General features: G+C 34.8%; 1 protein-coding gene across 1 annotated transcript in view; it reads right to left on the bottom strand.

Annotated features, from left to right (window-relative positions):
- The window catches only part of HEPH (hephaestin), an 87,737-nt gene that overhangs the window by 28,688 nt on the left and 37,512 nt on the right, over window positions 1-21,537 (bottom strand). The window contains exons 13-15 of the mRNA XM_015252233.3: window positions 18,761-18,974; window positions 17,070-17,209; window positions 16,147-16,278 (exon numbers count right to left, since the gene is read on the bottom strand). Coding sequence (XP_015107719.1) covers window positions 16,147-16,278; window positions 17,070-17,209; window positions 18,761-18,974 — 486 coding nt within the window. The remainder of the gene's footprint in view (window positions 1-16,146; window positions 16,279-17,069; window positions 17,210-18,760; window positions 18,975-21,537) is intronic.

The raw sequence follows: 21,537 nt of genomic DNA, 5'->3' as shown, positions 1-21,537 counted from the left end.
GTTTTGCATAAATGAACTGCATCTAAAAACTGTTATTCTCATTAATGTGTATTAAGAATCACAATTTCAATTTATTTGTTAATTATTCCTGAGTTAAATGAAAAATAAAATTAAAAAGTCACAAAAAAAAATAAAGTCACCAAATCACAAGGGACATGAGCTTGAGAAAAAGAAACAGAGGAGCTAAAACTACAGCCAGAAAACAATGAACAAAATGGAAATAAGTACATACCTACCAATAATTCCCTTAAACATAAATAGACTAAATGCTCCAATGAAATGATATAATATGGCTGAGTGTTTAAAAAAAGTTGTATGTTGCCTCCAAGAAGCTCACTTCAGATATAAGGAAACCTACAAACTGAGTGGATGGAGAAATATGTTCCATGCAAATGAAACCAAAAGAAGGCTGTACTTATATCAGAGAAAACAGATTTTAAAACAAAGACTGTAATAAGAGACAAAGAAGGCATTACATTAAAATAAAGGGGTCAATCCAATAAGTGCATATAATATTTGTAAATATTTATACACTCAGCATAAGAGTACTTAAATATATAAAACAGATATTAACAGACCTAATGGGTAAGATAGTAATAAAATAACCATAGGAGATTTTTGTAACCCACTTACATCAATGGATAGATCTTTCAGAAAGAAAATCATTAAGGAAACATTAGCCTTAATGGTACATTAGACCAGATTCACATAACAGATACATATAGAACATTCTATGTAAAAGCAACAGAATGAATATTATTCTCAAGAGCACATAAACATTCTTTAGGATAGATCACATTGTAGGTCACAAAACAAGTCTTAACAAATTTAAGGAGATTGAAATCATATGAAACATCACTTCTGACCACAATGGTATAAACTAAAAATAATTTACAAGAAGAAAATTGGAAAATTCACAGGTGTGCGGATGTTAAATAGCATGAAACTAAACAACCAATGGTTAACAAAGTAATCAAAAGACAAATTTAAAAATGCCTTGAGACAAATGAAAATAGAAATACAATATACCAAAATTTACGGGGTACAGGAAAAGAAGTTTTAAGAGGGAAGTTCATAGTGATAAATGCTCATCTCAAGAACACAAAAAATCTTAAATAAACAACCCACCTTTACACTTCAAATAACTCAACAAGAGAAAAAAAAACCCAGTTAGTAGAAGAAAGAAAATAACAATTAGAGTGGAAAAAATAAACTACCACTAAAATGACAATAAAAGGTCAATAAAACTAACAAATGGTTCTTTGAAAAGGTAATAAAAAATTGACAAACCTTTAGCTAGACCCACCAAGAAAAAGAGAGAGAACTAAAATAAATAAAAATAGAAATGTAAGAAGAAGATATTACAACTGATAATACAGAAATGCAAATGATCACAGGAGATTACTTGTAACAATATTATGACAAACTAGACAACCTAGAAGAATGGATAAACTGCTGGAAACATAAAATCTTCCAACATTGTTTCATAAAGAAGTAGAAAATCTGAATAGACTGATTACTAGTAAGAAGATTTATTCAGCAAAGAAAAGTGCCCAGCAGACAAAGACAATACTCCAGGACCTGAAATCTTCACTGGTATATTCTACCAGATATTCAAAAAGAATTAATACCAATCTTTCTCCAACTCTTCCAAAATACAGAAGAGGATTAAAACACTTCAAAACTAATTTTATGAGGCCAGCATTACCCTGATACCAAAACCAAACAAGGACTCCATGTATAAAGAAAATCACATACCCATAACTTTCATGAACATAAGTGTAAAGTCCTCAGCAATATATTAGCAAACCAACATCAACAATACGTTAAAAGAATCATACAATATGATAAAATGGGATTTATTCAAGGGAAGCAAGGATGGTTCAGAATTCAGAGATCAATCAACGTGGTATACCACATTAACCAAAATGAAGGGCAAACATCATATAATCATCTCAATAAATGCAGAAAAAGCATTTGACAAAATTCAACATTCATTTCTGATAAAAAAATATTCAGTCAAGTGAGTGGAGACAGAATATACCTTAATATAATAAAGGCCATAAATAACAAGTCCACATATAATATATTCAATGGTGAAAAACTGAAAGATTTTCCTTTATGATTAGGAGCAAAAGAAGGATACTCACTCTCACTACTTTTATTCAGCATAGTATTGAAAGTCCTAACAAGGGCAATTAGGCAAGAAGAACAAATAAAGGGCAATCAAATTAGATAGGAAAAAATAAAGCTGCTACTATTTGAATGTAACATGATATTAAATACAGAATGCCCTAAAGACTCCACCAAAGAACTTTTGGCATAAACAGACTCATTAAAGTTTCAAGATTAAATATCAACAAACAGAAATTCATACAATAATAACAAATAGTCAGAAAAAAATAATAAAATAATTCCCATGTACAGTTATATCAAAAAAACCCTGAAATACTTTAGAATAAAATTAAACAAGGAGGTGAAAGACCTGAACAATAAAACCATAAGACATTGATGAAAGAAAATTAAAGAAGACACAAACCAAATGGAACAATATTCCTTGTTCATGATTGGAAGAATTAATATTCTTATAATATTCATACCACCCAAAATGATCACAGATATAATGCAATTTCTATCAAAATTACAATGGTATTTTTCAAAGAAATATAACAAACAATTCTATATATATATATATATATATATATATCTCATATGTGTGTGTGTGTGTGTATATATATATATACCCATATACATATGCATATATATGAACAATCTGATTTAAAAAAATGTGTAGAACACTCCCAACGGTGCCCCTGAGGGAACTCAGGATACGAAAGGACAGGATACTGGCCCTGGATATCTAGGTGCATATCAAATGAATGATTTCAAGGAGCCTGGGCCTTTTCTTGTTCACATACATAGAAAATCACTGAATTGCTTAACTTGAGATATCTGGTTTTCTTTAATTGACAGTAATTTTTGATGTTCTGACTACTTGGTCCTTGTTGTGAAAACTCATATTCTGGCTTCTGCCTTGCCACTTTGGAACAGCCTCTTAGAGTGATCTGAGATGCTGTGTCCCAGGCTCAATTCCTAATAAAATATGCCAAATAAAACAGAAAAAATTAGTAGATGACTTTTTTCCAAACAAGTTTTCCAAATGGCCAACAAGTACAACAAAAGATGCTCACCATCATTAGTTATCAGGGAAAAGTGAATCAAAACTATGATATCATCTCATGTCCATTAGAATGGCTATTATTAAAAAGGCAAGAAATTACAAGTGTTGAGAATGTGGGAAAAATAGAACCCTTGTGCATTGTTGGTAGGAATGTAATTTGGTGCAGCCACTATGGAAAATAGTATGGCAGTTCCTCAAAATATTAAAAATATAACTACCATATGATCCAGCAATTCCACTTCTGGGTATTTACCTGAAGAAAATGAAATAACTAATTCAAAAAGATATATGCACCACCATGTTTATTTCAGCATTATCAACAATAGTGGAGACATGGAAACAACCTAAATGTCCTTCAGTGAATAAATGGATAAAGTTGATGTGGTATGTATGTATATGTATATATATAAATATATGTGTGTGTGTGTGTGTGTGTGTGTGTGTGTGTGTGTGTGTGTGTATACACAATGAAGTTCTATTCAGCTATAAAAAATGAAATCTTTCCATTTATGACAACATGGATGGAACTTTAGGGTATTATGCCAAGTGAAATAAGTCAGATAGAAAAAGTCCAATATCATATGTTCTCATTTATATGTTAAAATGAAAACAAACCAAAAAAATCCAAGATCATAGATACAGAGAACAGATTGGCAGTTGCCTGAGGCAGGCGTTAGGGCTTGGAAAAAATAGGTAAAGGCAGTCAAAAGGTATAAACTTCCAATTATAAAATAAATAAGTGAATGGGATGGAATGTACCACTTGTGCATATAGTTTATAATACTATATTGTATATTTAAAAGTTGCTAAGAGAGTAGATGCTAAAAGTTCTCATCATAAAAAATTTTAGATATGTAATGGTGATGGATGTTAACTACACTTATTATGGTGATCATTTTGTAATATATACAATTATGGAATCATATTGTACATCTGAAACTAACATAATATTAAATGGCAATTATAATTCAATAAAAAAGAAGTCTCATTGTACAAAAACAGAATTATTGCTGTCATTACCAGAGATGAACATAGTGTCTATTGGAAAGTAGTCTTGGCCTTTAAAACCGACTTGAGGTTCTGTAGGGCAGTGATGGGTAACTTTCAGGAGGCTAGTGAAGAATACATGAGTTTTTTCCCAAAATCGTAACCTGTGTGCATCTTCAAAAGACAGTCTCTATCACACCCATTTATATCCAGTTGGTGAATCGGTTACAGAAAGGGTTTTACTGAAGGCAGTTTTTATGATGTCTTGTGATCAATTGTATAAAGTGCTCTAGTTTTAACTTGTGACATTTTTATAGTAAATTGTTTATAATATGTTGCAATTGTACTTAATTCAGCCCATCTTTTACTTAGGATGGCTGTTTATAGACATAAATTATGTGAGCACTGTTGATTTGTAGTTGACCACCTGTTAATTTGTGGAAGAGATGGATGATAGTTTTTGATTCTTGTGATGAATGTCTCTGTTAATAATTTGTTGGTTAGCTCTTGAGGTCCTAGAATTAATATACATGTATATAGCATGCTTCTGAATTACAATTTATTATTTAATCTAGATGTTTAACAATTGGGGCCATTAAGTCTGACCACACATCACTATTAGAATTGAATAAGCAATTTGGAGTCCAATATATTTATTTAAAGGAAGTAAACATACAATAAACCTAGCAAAACAAGTCAAAGAGAGGAAGAGCTGAGTTGTTTAAGACATAGTTGAGAAAACTTGCACTCTATATGGAAAAATTTAAATGGATCCCTAGCTAATAGCACATAGAAAAGTAGATTCTGGAATGGTTAAAGATCTGAATGTGACAAATAAAATTATAAATAGAAGATAATGTAGCAAAATATCTTTGGGACCAGAAGAAGGAAGGACTTCATAAACAAAACTTCAAAAGCACAGGTTATGAGAACCAAATTTGATGGATTTGATTACAAATGTTGTTCTGGTCAACAGAGAGTACCATGAACAAAATGGATGGATGAAATATTGGTAAAATATATCTGCAATGTATAAAGCAGGTAAGAGACTAATAATTAAAATACAGAAACTCTTGAAGGTCAAAAAGAAAAATCTGTCTAGAAATTCCAATCTATCTAGAAACCCCAATCCAGCCATCTACTCAAAATACATCCAGAACCAGAACACTTCTCCTTTCATTAACTCTATCAGGCTCGTCTGAGCTGCCATCATTTTGTACACAAATTAATCTAATTATCTTGGTCTAATTATCTTTATTGTCTCACTCCCCAAGTGATCTCATGCATATATAATCTTTAAATATCATCTACATGCTGATAACTTAAATCTCTATCTTGAGTTTACACTTCTTCTCAAATCTCCAGACATGTGTAGCCAAATACCTACTTGATATTTCCACTTGGATGTCCAATAGACATCGTAAACTTAACATGTTTCAAACTGAAACCCCACCCCTCCAAACTTGCATAAGTCTTTTCCATTTCATTAAATGACAACTATTTCCATTGGTCTAGACAAAAACCCTTGGGATCATCTTTTTCTGCTCTTTCCCCATCCTACCCCACATCTAAATATCTCATTGGATTTACTTTAAAACTTCATCCTAAATGTGACCACTGCTCACCACTTCCACCTATACCATCCTGGCCCGAGCTACCATCATCCCATCATCTCTCACCAGAATTACTGCATTACTTCACAGATCATCTCCCTAACTCCTCCCTTGCCTCCTTACAGTCTCTTCTTAACACAGCAATCAGAATTATCATACCAAAATATAAGTTAGATCATGTCATTTCTCTGCTTAAAATCCTTCAGTGGCTTCCCAATCCACTCAAGGTCCCTATAATGGCCTATAAGATACAACATGATCTGTTTCTTGTTCTTCTTCCACTTTAACTTTCTGATCTTTTGTCCTACCCTTTTCCCTGTGGTCCACTCAATTCCGGAATACTAGCAGCCTCGCTGTTCTTGATCATGCCACATGCATTCTTGCTTCAGGGTCTTTACTCTTGCTGTTCCTATTTCTTGGAATGCTCTCTCCTTCCTCCAATTTTTTTCTCACAGTTGCCTCCCTAGAATTTTCTATCCCTCAGGTCACAAATTAAATGTCACTGCCTCAGGAAGATCTATACACCTCTCCTTCCACCTTGTCACATTATCCTCTTCTGTTTCTTTTATACAACTTACCTGATTTTGTAAACATATATGTACCCACTTGGTTTCTTGCTTATTACCTGCCTTCTCCCCTAGAATGTAAAAGTTATGAGGGTAGAGGTCACACTGGTTTTATAAGTGAATTTGCCAGACTTCATTTTTATTAGTGACCCAAACTTTTTTGTTTTGTTAGACATTTGTGTTTCTTCTTTCATTAATTTCTTGTCTATATATGTACACATTTTCTTTTGCAATGGCCACTGTTTTTCAAAAAATATCTTTCATATAGTAACAATGTCATATATGTTAAACATCCTTTTTGGGTCTCAGACTTAGAAAAACCTATCCCCACCCTAAGTTCAGATAAATGTTCACCTATATTTCTTTACAATTCTTTTATTTTTAAACTATTTTACCTTTAATCCATTTGTAATTTATTTTAACATATGGTAATAAGCAGAGATCTAATTTTATTTTTCCCAAGGAATAACAACTTGTCCTAAAACAATACACAGTGCTCCCTCAGTATCCATGGGGGATTGGTACCAGAAAACCCCATGAATACCAAAATCTATATTGAAGTGCCTTATATAAAAAGGTATAGTATTTGCATATAACCTACACATATACTCCTGTATACTTTAAATCATCTCTAGATGACTTATAATATCTGAAACAATGTCAATGCTACATAAGTAGTTGCTGGCTCATGGCAAATTAAAGTTTTGTTTTTTTTTAATTTCTGGAATTTTTTTCTGAATGCAGTTGACCCATGAACAACATGAGGATTAAGGGTGCAAACCCTCCCTCCATGCAGCCGAAAATCCACATACAACTTTACAGTCTGTCCTCCACATTTGTGGTTCCTCATCTGTGCATTCAATCAACCATGTATTGTGTAGTACTGTAGTACATATTTATTGAAAAATCTGCATATAAGTGGACCTGTGCAGTGTAAATCTGTGTTGTTCAAGGGTCAACTGTATTTTCCATCTGTAGTTGGTTGAATCTGTGGATGTTGAACCAGTAGATATGGGGAGCTGACTGTATTGATAAATTTTTCCTTTCCTCCACTGAAATGATAGCTTTTTCTAATATTAAACTTTTATACATACTCAGCATTAGAGACAAGGGGCATGATTTCAATGCTATTGTGATGGCATTATCACAGGAACATGAGAAATCCTGGCTCTTACTCCTCTACTTGAGGCTTTTGACTAAGGGAACTATAAAGAATAGTAGCCAAATGAGAATCAAAGTGCTATTTCCTTAATAACTCAGCCAGTGTCCACTAAGCCCTATTGCAGAACTCTGATAACAGATGAGTTGAAAAACTTTGACTTAAAGGACTAAACAAAGCTTCCCCTTTCTAACTCCTTGAAACTAAGATGTTTACATCTGCAGTGCAGAAATTGTCCTAGCTCATGTAACCAATTTTTCTTTATATTTTATTTATTTATTTACTTATTATTGTATTACTTATTTTTTTTATTTTGTGGGGGAGGTAACTAGGTTTTTTTTAGAGGAGATACTGGGGTTTGAACCCAGGACCTCGTGCATGCTAAGCATGTGCTCTACCACTTGAGCTATATCCTCCCCCTCATGTAACCAATTTAAACATTTGCAGGCCTAGGTCAACTTACCACATGGAAGCAGACAGTGCAATAAGGAGTGCTGAGATGAAAGAAACAGGAAACCTGCCCAGTAGTAAGACATTGTCCAACAAAGATCTTGGGTTCTGAATAACCAGATTAATAACATCTCCCTCTTGAGGACCTCTAAGGATGGAGGTAGAAAGATGAAATGTGGGCTGGTAGTGGAATTCCCACTGCTTTAGAATGAGTATTTCAATGTGGTATTCCCAGTGCTGTTGAAAAAGATGAAGTACATTAATATTTTTGCATTATAGGAGTCCCAGAAAGTGAAGAAAGAAAGGACCTGAGAAAAGTTTTGAAGAGATACTAACTGAAACCTTCCCTAACTTGGGAAAAGAAACACTCACCCAAGTCCAGGAAGATCAGAGTCCCACATAGGATCAACCCAAAGAGGACTACACAAAGGTACATACTAAACAAATTCACAAAAATTAAGGATAAGGAGATAATATTAAAAATCAGCAAGACAAAAGCAACAAATAACATACAAGGGAACTCCCATAAGGTTATCAGCTGATTTTTCAGCAGAAACCCTTCAGGCCAGAAGGGAGTGGCATGATATATTTAAAGTGCTAAAAAGGAAAAACTTACAGCCAAGAATACTCTATCCAGCAAGGCTCTCATTTAGACTTGATGGAGACAACAAAAGCTTCACAGATAAACAAAAGCTAAAAGAATTCAGCACCTCCAAACCAGCTTTACAAGAAATATTAAAGGAACTTCTCTAGTCATCAAAGCACAAGGAAAGAGAACAAAAGAAGAAAAAGAAAAAAAAAAAGACCTACAAAAACCAACTCAAAACAATTAACAAAAATGGCAGTTTAAGAATATATCTATCAATAATTACCTTAAATGTAAATGGATTAAATGCTCCAATCAAAAGACAGACTGGCTGAATGGATACAAAAAACGAGACCCATATATATGCTGTCTACAAGAGACTCTTTTCAGAGCTAGAGACACATACAGGTTGAAAGTAAGGGGATGGAAAAAGATATTCCATGCAGACGGAAACCAAAAGAAAGCTGTAGTAGAAAAATTTATATCTGACAAAATAGGTTTTAAAATAAAGACTTTTACAAGAGAGAAAGAAAGGCACTACATAATGCTTAAAGGATTAATCCAAGAAGAAAATATAACAATTGTAAATACATATGCACCCAAAATAGGAGCACCTCAATATATAAGGAAATTTTAATAGACATAAAATGAGAAATTGACAATAACACAATAATAATGGGGAACCTTACACCCCACTTACACCAATGGACAGGCCATCCAGACAGAAAATCAATAAGGAAATACAGGCCATAAATAGCACTTTAGACCAGATGGACCTAACTGATATCTATAGAGTATTCCATCCCAAAACAAAATACACACTTTTCTCAGGTGCACATGGAACATTCTCCAGAATCAACCACATGCTGGTCCACAAAGCTACCCTCAGCAAATTTAAGAAAACTGAAATCATACCAACCATCTTTTCAGACTGCAATGCTATTAGGTTAGAAATCAATAAAAAAAAACTGCAAACATGTGGAAGCTAAACAATATGCTACTACACATCCAGTGAATCATGGAAGAAATCAAAGAGGAAGTCAAAAAATACTTTGAGACAAATAAAAATAAAAACACAACAATCCGAAACCTCTGGGATGCAGCAAAAGCAGTTCTCAGAAGGAAGTTTATAGCAATACAAACCTACCTCAAGAAACAAGAAAAATCTGAAGTAAACAATCTAACTTTACATCTAAAGCAGCTGGAGGAAGAACAAACAAGCCCCAAAGTCAGTAGAAGAAAAAAAAAATCATAAAGATTAGAGCAGAAATAAATAAAATAGAGACTAAAAAAAGAAAAATCAATGAAACTAAAAGCTGGTTCTTTGAAAAGATAAACAAAATTGATAAGCTTTCAGTCAGACTTATCAAGAAGAAAAGGAAGAGGGCCCAAATTAATAAAATTAGAAATTAAAAAGAAGTTACAATTGATAACAGAAATACATGGGATCATAAGAGGATTCTATGAGCAGCTATATGCCAACAAAAATGATGACACAGAAGAAATGGAAAATTTCTTAGAAAGGTACAATTTGCTAAGACTAAACCAGGAAGAAATAGACAATATGAACAGACCAATTAACAGTACTGAAATTGGATCAGTAATTAAAAACCTTCCAACAAACAAAAGTCCAGGACCAGATGGCTTCACAGGTGAATTCTACCAAACATTTAAAGAAGAATTAACACCTATCCTTCTGAAACTATTTCAAAAAATTGCAAAGGAAGGAACATTTCCAAGTTCATTCTATGAAGCCATCATCATCCTGATGCCAAAACCAGACAAGGATATCACAAAAAAAGAAAATTACAGGCCAATATCACTTATGAATATAGATGCAAAAATCCTCAACAAAATACTAGCAGATGAACTCCAACAATGCATTAAAAGGATCATACACCATGATCAAGTGGGATTAATCCCAGAGATGTAGGGATTTTTCAATATATGCAAATCAATTGACATTATACACCACATTAAGAAACTGAAGAATAAAAACCATATGATACTCTCAATAGACATAGAAAAAGCTTTTGATAAAATTCAACATCATTTTATGATCAAAACTCTCCAGAAAGTGGGGATAGACCAAACATACCTCAACATAATAAGGGCCATATATGACAAACACACAGCTAACATCATACTTAATAGGGAAAAGCTGAAAGCATTCCTTCTAAGATCAGGAACAAGACAAGGATGCCCACTCTCACCACTTTTATTCAACATAGTTTTGAAGTCTTAGCCATAACAATCAGAGAAGAAAAAGAAACAAAAGGAATCCAAATTGGAAATGAAGAAGTAAAACTGTCACTGTTTGTAGGTGGCAGGATACTATACATAGAAAACCCTAGAGAAGTGACCAGAAAATTACTAGAACTCATCAATGAATATGGTAAAGTTGCAAGATACAAAATTAATATAGAGAAATCAGCTGCACTTCTATACACTAAAAATGAAATAGCAGAAAGGGAAATTAAGGAAACAATACCATTTACCATCATTCCAAAAAGAATAAAATATCTAGGAGTAAATCCACCCAAGAGGCAAGAGACCTGTATGCTGAAAACTGTAAGACACTGATGAAGGAAACTGAAGATGAAATAAAGAAATGGAAACAAATGCCTTGTTCTTGGATTGGAAGAATCAATATTGTTAAAATGGCCATACTGCCCAAGGCAATTTACAGATTCAGTGCAGTCCCTATCAAATTACCAACCACATTATTCACAGAGCTGAAACAAAAATAGTTAAAATTTGTATGGAAACACAAAAGAATAGCCAAGACAATCTTGAAAAAGAAGAATAGAGCTGGGGGAATCATGTTCCCTGTCTTCAGGCTATACTACAAAGTTACAATAATCAAAACAGTATGGTACTGGCACAAATACAGACACATAGATCAATGGAAAAGGATAGAAAGTCCAGAAAAACCCACATATGTATGGTCAATTAATATATGACAAAGGAGGCAAGAAAAATGGAGAAAAGACAGTCTCTTCAATAAGTGGTGCTGGGAAAACTGGACAGCTACCTGTAGAAGACTGAAATTAGAACATTCTCTAACACCATGTACAAAAATAAATTCAAAATGAATTAAAGACATAAATGTAAAACCAGATACTATAAAAATTCTAGGGGAAAAATAGGCAGAAGACTCACAGACATATATTACAGCAATACATTTTTTGAACCAGCTCAGAGAGTAATGGAAATAAAAGCAAAAATAAACAAATGGGATCTAATTAAACTTAAAAGCTTTTGCACAGCTAAGGATACCATCAACAAAAGGAAAAGACAACCTACAGAATGGGAGAAAATATTTGCAAATGATGTGACTGACAAGGAGCTAATTTCCAAAATATACAAACAGCTCATACGTCTTAATATGAAAGAAACAAACAACCCAATCCAAAAATATGCAGAAGACCTAAACAAGAAATTCTCCAATGAAGACATACAAATGGCCAAGAAGCACATGAAAAAATGTTCAGCATCGCTAATTTTCAGAGAAATGCAGATCAAAACTACAATGATATATCACCTCACACCAATTTGAATGGCCATCATTTAAAAGTCAACAAATGATAGATGATGGGGAGGGTGTGGAGAAAAGGGAATACTCCTACACTTTTGGTGGGAACGTAGACTGGTGCAGCCACTATGGAGAACAGTATGGAATTTCCTTGAAAAAGTGAAAATAGACTTACCATGTGACCCAGCAATCCTATTCTTGGGTATATATCTGGAGAAAAATAAAATTCAAAAAGACACATGCACCCCAATGTTCATAGCAGCACTATTTACAATAGCTAAGACATGGAAACAACCCAAATGTCCATCAACAAATGACTGGATAAAGAAGATGTGATACATATATACAGAGGAACAGTACTCAGCCATAAAAAATAATGAAATAATGCCATTTGCAGCAATATGGATGGACCTGAAGATTGTCATTCTAAGTGAAGTGGGCCGAAAAGAGAAAGAAAAATGCCATATGACAACATTTATAAAAGGAATCTAAAAAAATAATAATTACAAGAATAATAAGGACACAAATGAATTACTTATTACTTATAACTAAGATGATTGGTTTCTTAAATACGTGTAAGCACATTTGACTGTCCTTTATGATTGGATTACCACATTCTGTTGATTCTTATTTTGTAGTTGGCTTTATTCCTTTGATAACTATGTAAGTTTAAAAAGCTAAAGCTCTAATCTGTTCTTAGAAACAATTATCAGTACATATATGTAAACTAAAAGAAATGTGCAGTATACTGCATATATGTATTTACATGCAATATAATGTGTACGTGCAGTCAGAGTGTAATAATTCTACCTAATAAATTGAGAAAGGAAAAAAAAAAGTAAAATGGAACTTTGGGTCTGTTTCAGAGATTTTTATATTGTTCAATTAATTATTTTTTTACAGTATCATGATGCTTTAATTATTGTACCTTTATAGTATTGGGTTGTGCTAGTCTTCTCAATGTTTTTTTTTAATTGAAATACAGTTGATTTACAATACTGTGTTAGTTTCAGGTGTATAGTACAGTGATTCAGTTTTTTTCTGATTATATTCCATTATAGATTATTACAAAATATTGAATATAAATCTCTGTGTTAACACAGTAAATACCTGCTGCTTATCTATTTTATGCATGGTAGTTTTTATCTGTTAATGTAATACTCATAATTTGTCTCTTCCTCACTCTCTTTCACCTTTGATAGCTATACTTCACTAAGTATAATATTCTCTAGGTCCATTCATCTCATTAATCTTTTAAAAGCATTTCTTGGCTCTTCTTGTCCAGGTGTTCTTTATGCTTCCAAATGAACATTATATACAATCACTTCATTTAAGTACAATCATGTTCAATTGTGATTTTAATTAGAGTTGCTTTAAATCTATAAATTATTTAAGGTCAATCACCTCCTCTTAGATAATGGCATTTTACAAAGTTCCATTCTCAGCTCAATGTTATTGTCACTCTATACACTATCTCACCAGGTGATCTCATATATGATAATGAACTAAATTATCATCTATTGTAGTTACTGGTGACTGTTAAATCTTTACATCTATTCCAAATGTCTCTTCCAAATTACAGACCTACAGTCAAATTGAGTATAACTTCATATTCTTCTGTGTTTTCATTTCCACCTGGATGCCTTACAGGTGTCTCATATTCAAGACATTTAAAAATAAACTTAATATCTTCCCCCCTAAACAAACAAAAACACCCCCTACTTCCTGCATTTTTAATCTTTGTGAGTGGTACCACCATCCAGGTGTTTAATCGAGAAATTGATTTGTTATCCTTAATTCCAATACCTCCCTTATCCCCTAACATCTGTACAATCATCATGTCTTATTGATTATCTACTAACATCTTTCAAAACCCATCTAATTCTATCAATCCTCATTGCCTACCACTTTTGTTAAAGTTATTATCATCACTTGTATGGATTACTACAACAAACTTCTTGTTTCCCTGCTTCCAATGTATCCCTTTTCTCCTTTTAGTCATTTATTGATGATTTTTAGTACTTGGATCACCATTTTCCTTTCCACCCCAATCTCCACCACTCTGCTGAATGACTTTAAAATCTATATGGATGACTCATCCAACACTCTAGCCTATCAGACCCTTGATCTCCTTAATTCCAGTATCCTTCACCTCCACTTTACTTTAGCCCTTGTTCAAACCCCAGACTGTCTCATCACTTGAAATTGCTCTACTTAAGTCTTAAAATTAAAGCACACTTACTATTTCCACTCCCACACCTCCCAATTACTCTTTAGTCCATAATAACCTGGCTTCTTTTCCCATCAATTTATTAAATGCACCAGTCATTCCTTTGTTGCTGTATCCAATGGAAAATTTTATGTTCTTATCTTATTTAACATCTCAGAGGAAGCTGAACATTTTGGTCACTTCATTCTTGAAATGTTCTTCTTTTTAATATTTTTGATGCCGTCTTATCTTGGTTTTCCTTCTAACATCTTGCTCAGTTTTTCTCTTGTTTACTCTTCAATTAGTATTTCCCTTAAAAATTGTTTTTCTTCAGGGTCTTATTCTAGGATTGCTACTGTCTCACTGAGTATACTTTTCCACAGTGACTGTATTCCTTTACCTTCAATTACTATTTAAATGTTGACCACTTTCACATCTATCCCCTTAGATCATACCTTTCTCTTGAGCTCCAGACCTTTACATTTATTAGAGATCTCTGTTTGGTTGTATTACAGACATCTCAAATTCAAGAAATTCAAAAGTGAGCTTATCATCATTCAATGTCCCCCATCCCAAATCAACGTCTTCCCATGTTCCCTATATTGGTGAATAACATCACTATTTACTTGGTTGTCCATGCCAAAAGTTTGGGACTCATTTCAGAATTTTCCTCCAAATATGTGGGTATCATTTGAAGATCCTTCTCCTTAATCACCTTCCATATCCAATTAATCACCAAGTTCTGTTCTTTCTATTTAATTGGTCTTTTTAGGACCTATCCCCTTTCCTCAATTTCAAATTTCTTCTCTTTTACTACATATTGCATTTTCTACAATTGGAGCTTCATTTTCTCTGCTTTTCTTCCATACTATCCCTTTACCTGTATACTTCTTTCTCATCCTTTACAGTAGTGGTTTTTAAAATGTAGTTCCTGATCCAGCAACGTCAGAATCACCTAGGAACTTGTTTGAGCAAATTCTTGAGCCCTGTTCCAGACTTACTGAGTCAGAGGCTCTGGGAGTAATCTTAGCAAACTATGTATGGTTTAACAAGCCTTCCAGGTGATTCTGATGCATACTAAAGTTTTAGAACTACTGATTTAGATCTCAGATAAGGCATTACCTACTCTGGGAAAGCATCCTTGACCATCCCAAATTAAATTAGGTAACCTATTCTACACCTCCATAGCACACTTTTAAAACCTCTATTTAACACTTCAAACTGCATTAAAATTACTACCTTACTTATATCTATTTCATAATCGCCTGAGTTTTTTAAGGGTAGGAACAGATATTATTTCCCACTGTTTCCATAACTTCTAACATTGTTCCTGCACCCATTAGGGTTCCAGTAATTGTTTATTCAATGAATGAATAAATGAATGGAAGACAATGTGGTCAAGATTATGGTAACCCTATATTTAGTATTAGGAGTTTAGTATGTGAATGGGGTTAAGATTTAGTTTGTCCTAAGGGGACAACAACGTTATATATGGCTGAGATCCAGGATCATTTTGTGGTCTGGTACAGGCCACTTTTTAGTCGTGATGATAGCCAAGGTTAACTTCATATCTAGAGAGGGTTAGAAGCTCAACCTGTATTCAGGATAAGGATGATATAAGACTCCATATGTGGCAAGTGTTGAGGATGTTTTTGATGAAACAAAAGACCTAAGGCATGTAGCCTGTTCTGAGATTGAAAGAATTAGTAGTTCATAGAGACAAATTATGTCTGTGGCTTAGTCTTGGCTAATATTCCTATTTCTGTTCTCTAAGAGCATATATTTTTTAAATGAACAAGCCAGAGGGCTGAAACAGAGGTGCTTCACATCTTTTTTCCTTCACTAAGTGTTCCTACTCACCAGGCTCAGCAGCCAGTGGCCAGCCAGTGCTAGATTCTAGCACTCCATGGGCATGTACAGAGTAGGGGCGGCTAGCATTATTCTTGAACACCACAGTTAGAATATCACCAACCTCTCCTCTGAGAAGTGGACCTAACATATGCAAAAGAAGAAAAAAATCTCATTAGTGGAATAGTCGAACAGGGATGTTAAAAGAATTTTTTAAAAGGTACATACATAGGAGCTCCCTAGAATTAAAGGTTTGCCCCAAGAATGAGTCTCAAAACTGAAAGTCATGATTGACTCCATTCTCAAATTCAGAAGCCCTTGAAATGATACTGCTACCAACAGGATGAGGGTATTTCAACAGCAAGATTATGTCTCCAATTACTCCCACTTTTCCCACCCCAGCTCTCTTTGTATAATAGCCCAAGGTTCTAGATAATCAGGGTTCTGTGGAGTCATTGTTGGTAGGGAGTGAGAGTTTGGCACAGAGAATTGCTGGGTTCTCTTCAAGGGCCAGTGGGTCCCTTCTGCATAAGGACAAGAATGAGGAAACCCATTGGCCCCTATAAAAGTGAGGAAACTACAGCAATAATTAAACTGGGGTGCAACGGTAATACTGGTTCCCTGTACCATTTTTTCTTATGCTTTGATGTTCCTAAGTTCCCCTGACTTAAGCATTAAAAAAAAATCGCTCTCACAGATCCCTAGATACAGAGACCTGGAAAAACCTGGTTCAGGTTGCAGCGGAATTAATGAATAACCCCATTTGATTGATTATTTTTATGGTTGATTTAGAAAATATGACTATAGTTCCAGCATGCTAAAAGGGAAAACTGAAAACTGGTAATGGGGAATGCAGAGGCCTTCCTGATATGACACGGCCTCCTTAGGAACAGCACAGGCTTCCAGACACTAGGAGGGAAGTAGAATTCCCTTACCTAAGATTCCCAAGTGCTCCTCTGCTCCAGTCCTTGGCTGTGGGATCCTGAATGTACCATCAGTATATTCCCTGAATACAGCTTTCTTGTATCTGGAACCCAGGAGTCCATCATTGTTGCTCAGGAAGATATGACCATAACTAGAGGAATCCAAAGAGTGGTATTAACACCTGGCCCTCAACCCTTCATTTTCAGATATGTAGAAGCCACGTCAGACCTAGCCTCATATCACAGATAAAAGATATAAGAAGGAGGGAACCTATTCCTTCCCATGTCAGATTGTCCACTGCATTGGCTGTATAACTGCAATTAAAGATGGCAGATTTCAATATCTATTTATGTTCTCTTATTTGCCATCATCCAGATGGGAATTTATAGTATGACTAATATGGCAAGAACACTGGGATGATAATCAGAAGCCTTGGAATCTAGCACCAGCCTTAAAGATGTCACAGATGGAATTAGCCTGACAAAAGGACTAACTGCTTCTATTGCTGGAGGGTAAGAGGTGGGAAGAGATAGGAAGAAAATGAAATCTTATAGATTTCTTCTTATGGAATGTTTTCCTGTTTATAAAGAGCTTTACTTTTTATTTTATCATTTGACATTACCAATTGGCTGATGAGGTAGATATGCCTTAGAAGTGGAGTTCAGTGATCTAGAAGTGACAGGACTTATCTTCATTGATACTGTCAGCCAGAAAAGGAGTCAGGACTTGGGTTCAAATCTGGTCAAGTTCTTTCAACTATACCACATTACTTTAAAGATGAGTAAACAAAGGCCCAGAGAAGGGAATTTTTCTAGATTGCAGAACAAGTTAGGAAGGATTTAACCTTCAACAACCAACATAAATAATTGGCAAAGAGTAGTGAGAACACCAAAAATAAACTATGGTGGAAATTGTCAAACTGCACCTTAGTCTTCATTCTCCCCTCCTTCCTTTTTAGTAATAGAATCACTCAAGTTTTAGCTGAGCAAGTGACTTCCTAACCAGAGATTATACTTCTTAGACTTTCTTGCAGCTGAGTATGGCCATATGATTAAGTTCAGAATAATGGGGTATGAGAGAAAGTAATATATACAACTTTCAGGTCATTGCCTTACAGACGGTACTGCTTGCCCTGGATTTTGTCCCCCTTTCTTGATAGCTGGGAATGACTGCAACTGGAATATACATGTTAGTTCCAGAGATGAAAGTAAGTATTATGTGTGACTAGTTTACCTACTGACCCTGAACTACTCATATCTATACTATTATGCAAGCAAGAAATAAAATTCTAACTTATTTTATCTACCTTATTTTGGGCTTTTCCTGCTATATAGCTTAGCCTCTATCTTAATGACATTTTGCCAAGGAGCAGCTGAACTTGGGGTATTCAGTCCCTTTAGTAAACTCTCCAAAACTTTTAAGTCCTAATATAGGTGCTTCTGGCTAACCAAAGGAAAAGAGGTAAAGATTGAGAGCATGAGGGTGTGAGCAAGGTCTTTTACTTCAGCTCTACAATATAGCAACATAGAAGAAGCACTGAGTTCCAGCTTACCTGTTTTCTAGTCCCTGCTCTACATCTGTTGGTATCTTATTAGGTGACTTTAGATAAGTGCCTCTTTGTCTCAGAATTTCAGTATCCTCCTTAACTGTAAAATGACCCAGAATCTCTGAAAGTGTGATCTCTTTTTTTCTGAAGACTTACCTGTCCTTTTCAGTCTGGTTGTGCCATTCCAGTTCCCAGCTCCTGTCAGGGCAATAGTCCCACTCCACCTCTTCTGCCATGATGTAGTAGATTCTCGCAGCTTGGTAGTGTCGACGAGGGTTGGCCTGGTGACCAGGACACTGGGAGACATTATAGATTGCCCTCATCCCTGCTTCTCTATGGCTGCCTTCCTGGCAGTAAATCTCAAATACCCCTAAGGTAGGAACAGAGAGCAAAACCTGAATCAGAATAGCTCTGTGTAGTGCTTGGGGAGTTTCAGCTTCTCTATAGGCATATTGCAGAGAGTGTGTAGCTTCAGATAAGATTCTTCTATACATTAAACAAAAGATTATTATAAGTTTATTGAGAGTAATGAGCACAGAGGCTAAGAGTTCTGATGCCAAAGCTACACTGTCTGGGTTTAAAACTAAACTTTGCCACTGAGATGACCAAAATCTTTCTGTTTACCAAGGGCTTCCCTAGTTCTAGCATTGAAAGTCCCGTGTCCTTGGAAATTCCTCAGTTCTGAGCAAACTGTGATGGTTGGTCAACCTATCTAGCACTTATTACCTATATAATCTTCAGAAAAATTTTAAATCTCTGTTTCGGTTTCCTCATGGTGAATGAGATCATTTTAGTTACTTTATGGGGTTGTTTTAGAATTAAATATGATAATATATACATATTGCTTGGCACAGTATATAGTAAATGTTCAACAAGTGAAACTATAAGTAAATAAAACTGTAATAATTATTATTTAAAAGATGGTGTTGACCAATTTTCTCACTGTTCTACCAAATCCCAAAGAAATACATGTGGGCATATACATATACATATATAAACCTTATATATGTCCCAGTTTGCTCTTAAATGTCTGAATTGTAGAGATGCTCAGACCTGTTCTCAAGATCCAAGTTTCGATGTCAAGGATACAAAGCCTCATATAGACTATTGGTCAGGAGAGGCAAAATTTCTTGGAACATTTTTTCAGCATCCCTTTCCTTACTGCTCACTCTATCCCACCACTACAAATTCTTCTTCCTGGCTTTCAAAGGCCTCTATGAGATGGCCCCAAATTATTCAACAACTTCACTTCCCACTCTGTCCCAAATTCAACCAGTATTTTAATTGAATTTGTCACTGATTGCCCCTCTCACATATCCCATTCCTATCTTGGAATTATCACTCATGTTGTTATTACTTTTCTGGAATGTACCTTCCATCTCCTTCCCCATAGATATCTATAAGAGGTTATTCATTCTCTAAGACCTAATCATGATTCATCTCTTCCAGAAAGCCCTCCCTGACTATTCTAGCCCACATTGGCCTCTACGCTCTTGGCCTCTCTACTCCTAGCATACTTTATATCTAAACCACATAGTTAAGGACTAATTGCTCCTCTCTTTAAAAAAATCCTTTCAAGAGGGGAGGGTATAGCTCAACTGGTAGAGAACATGTTTCACATGCATGGGGTCCTGGGTTCAATCCCTACTACCTCCATTAAAAATAAATATACCTAATTACCTCCCCCCACCAAAAATAAAATAATATAATAATACATTAAAATAAATAAATAAATAAATAAATAAACTGTCCTTTCCACTGGTTTATAGACTTCTTGAGAAAACAATCTGTTCTTTTCTTTCCATATCTATTTCTTAACTCTTCTATTTTCCTATCCCACATATCTATTCCATTAATAAATCCTATCATCTTCTCCTTCAAAATCATCCTTCCATTTCCACTCTACTTCCTTAGTCAAAGCCACCACCATTTCTCACCTGGAAAATTTCAATAGTCTCACAACTCTCCTTTCTGCCTCTTCCCCTTCCCTCTTCAAACATTCTCCACACAGGGTCCAGGGTCCTCTTTAACAAATATGATCCAGAACCATTACCCCTTTGCTTTAAATGCTCCATTCGTACTCAGAGTATAATCCAAGCTCCTCACTGTGCTCTACAAAGCCTTACATCATAAGACTCTTGCCAACCTCTGTGATTTCACTTCATGTCAGTCTTCTTCTAACTCACTACACTCCAAGCATACTGGCCTTCTTTCCTACCCTTGAACAAGCCATACTTGTTCCCACCTTAGGACATTTGCACTTGCTTGGAATGTTCTGCTCAGAGATCTTCATATAGCTCCTTCCTCTCAACTTAAATGTCACATTCTCATAGAGGCCTTCCCTGAATACTCCCTTTAATGTCCCTATCATTTTATTGCATCATTGTATTTTATTTTCTTCATGACATATATCATGATCTGAAATTATCTTACTATTTTATGTCTGTGTTTTTGTGTGTTTATTCTGTATTTCCCCTGAGAGTAATGGTCATGTCTATCTTTTCACCTTTCCACCATAGTCTTAGCACATGGAAGGTGTGCAATGAATATGTGTTGAATGAAAAAATTTCTGGGCAAATGAAAGACGATATACACTGCCCAAAAATCATAGCTCAGGAGTTGGTGTGGAGAAGAAAGTATGATGATCATTGGAGGGAATGAGAACAAATAGAATACTTTCTGGGAGAATCATGTGACCTTGGACTAGCAAATTATCTGAATTCTCTCATATGGACATTGTTTTCCTAGATGATTCTCTTTCAACACATTTCTGCCCTTGGTATCTGAGTCTCTTCCTACCCCTTTGACCAATCTTTTATCTGTCTCCTTATTCTGGCTTATCTTCTCCCTCTTTCCTCTTAAATGTTGATTTTTGCCTTAAGTTTTATTTCCTATAAGTTTACATGCTTAAGAACCTGAACTGTGATAACACT

This window comes from Vicugna pacos, chromosome X (genome assembly GCF_048564905.1).
Source record: "Vicugna pacos chromosome X, VicPac4, whole genome shotgun sequence".
In the NCBI taxonomy this organism is placed as follows: Eukaryota; Metazoa; Chordata; class Mammalia; order Artiodactyla; family Camelidae; genus Vicugna; species Vicugna pacos.
This window is presented reverse-complemented; position numbering and strand designations above follow the sequence as displayed.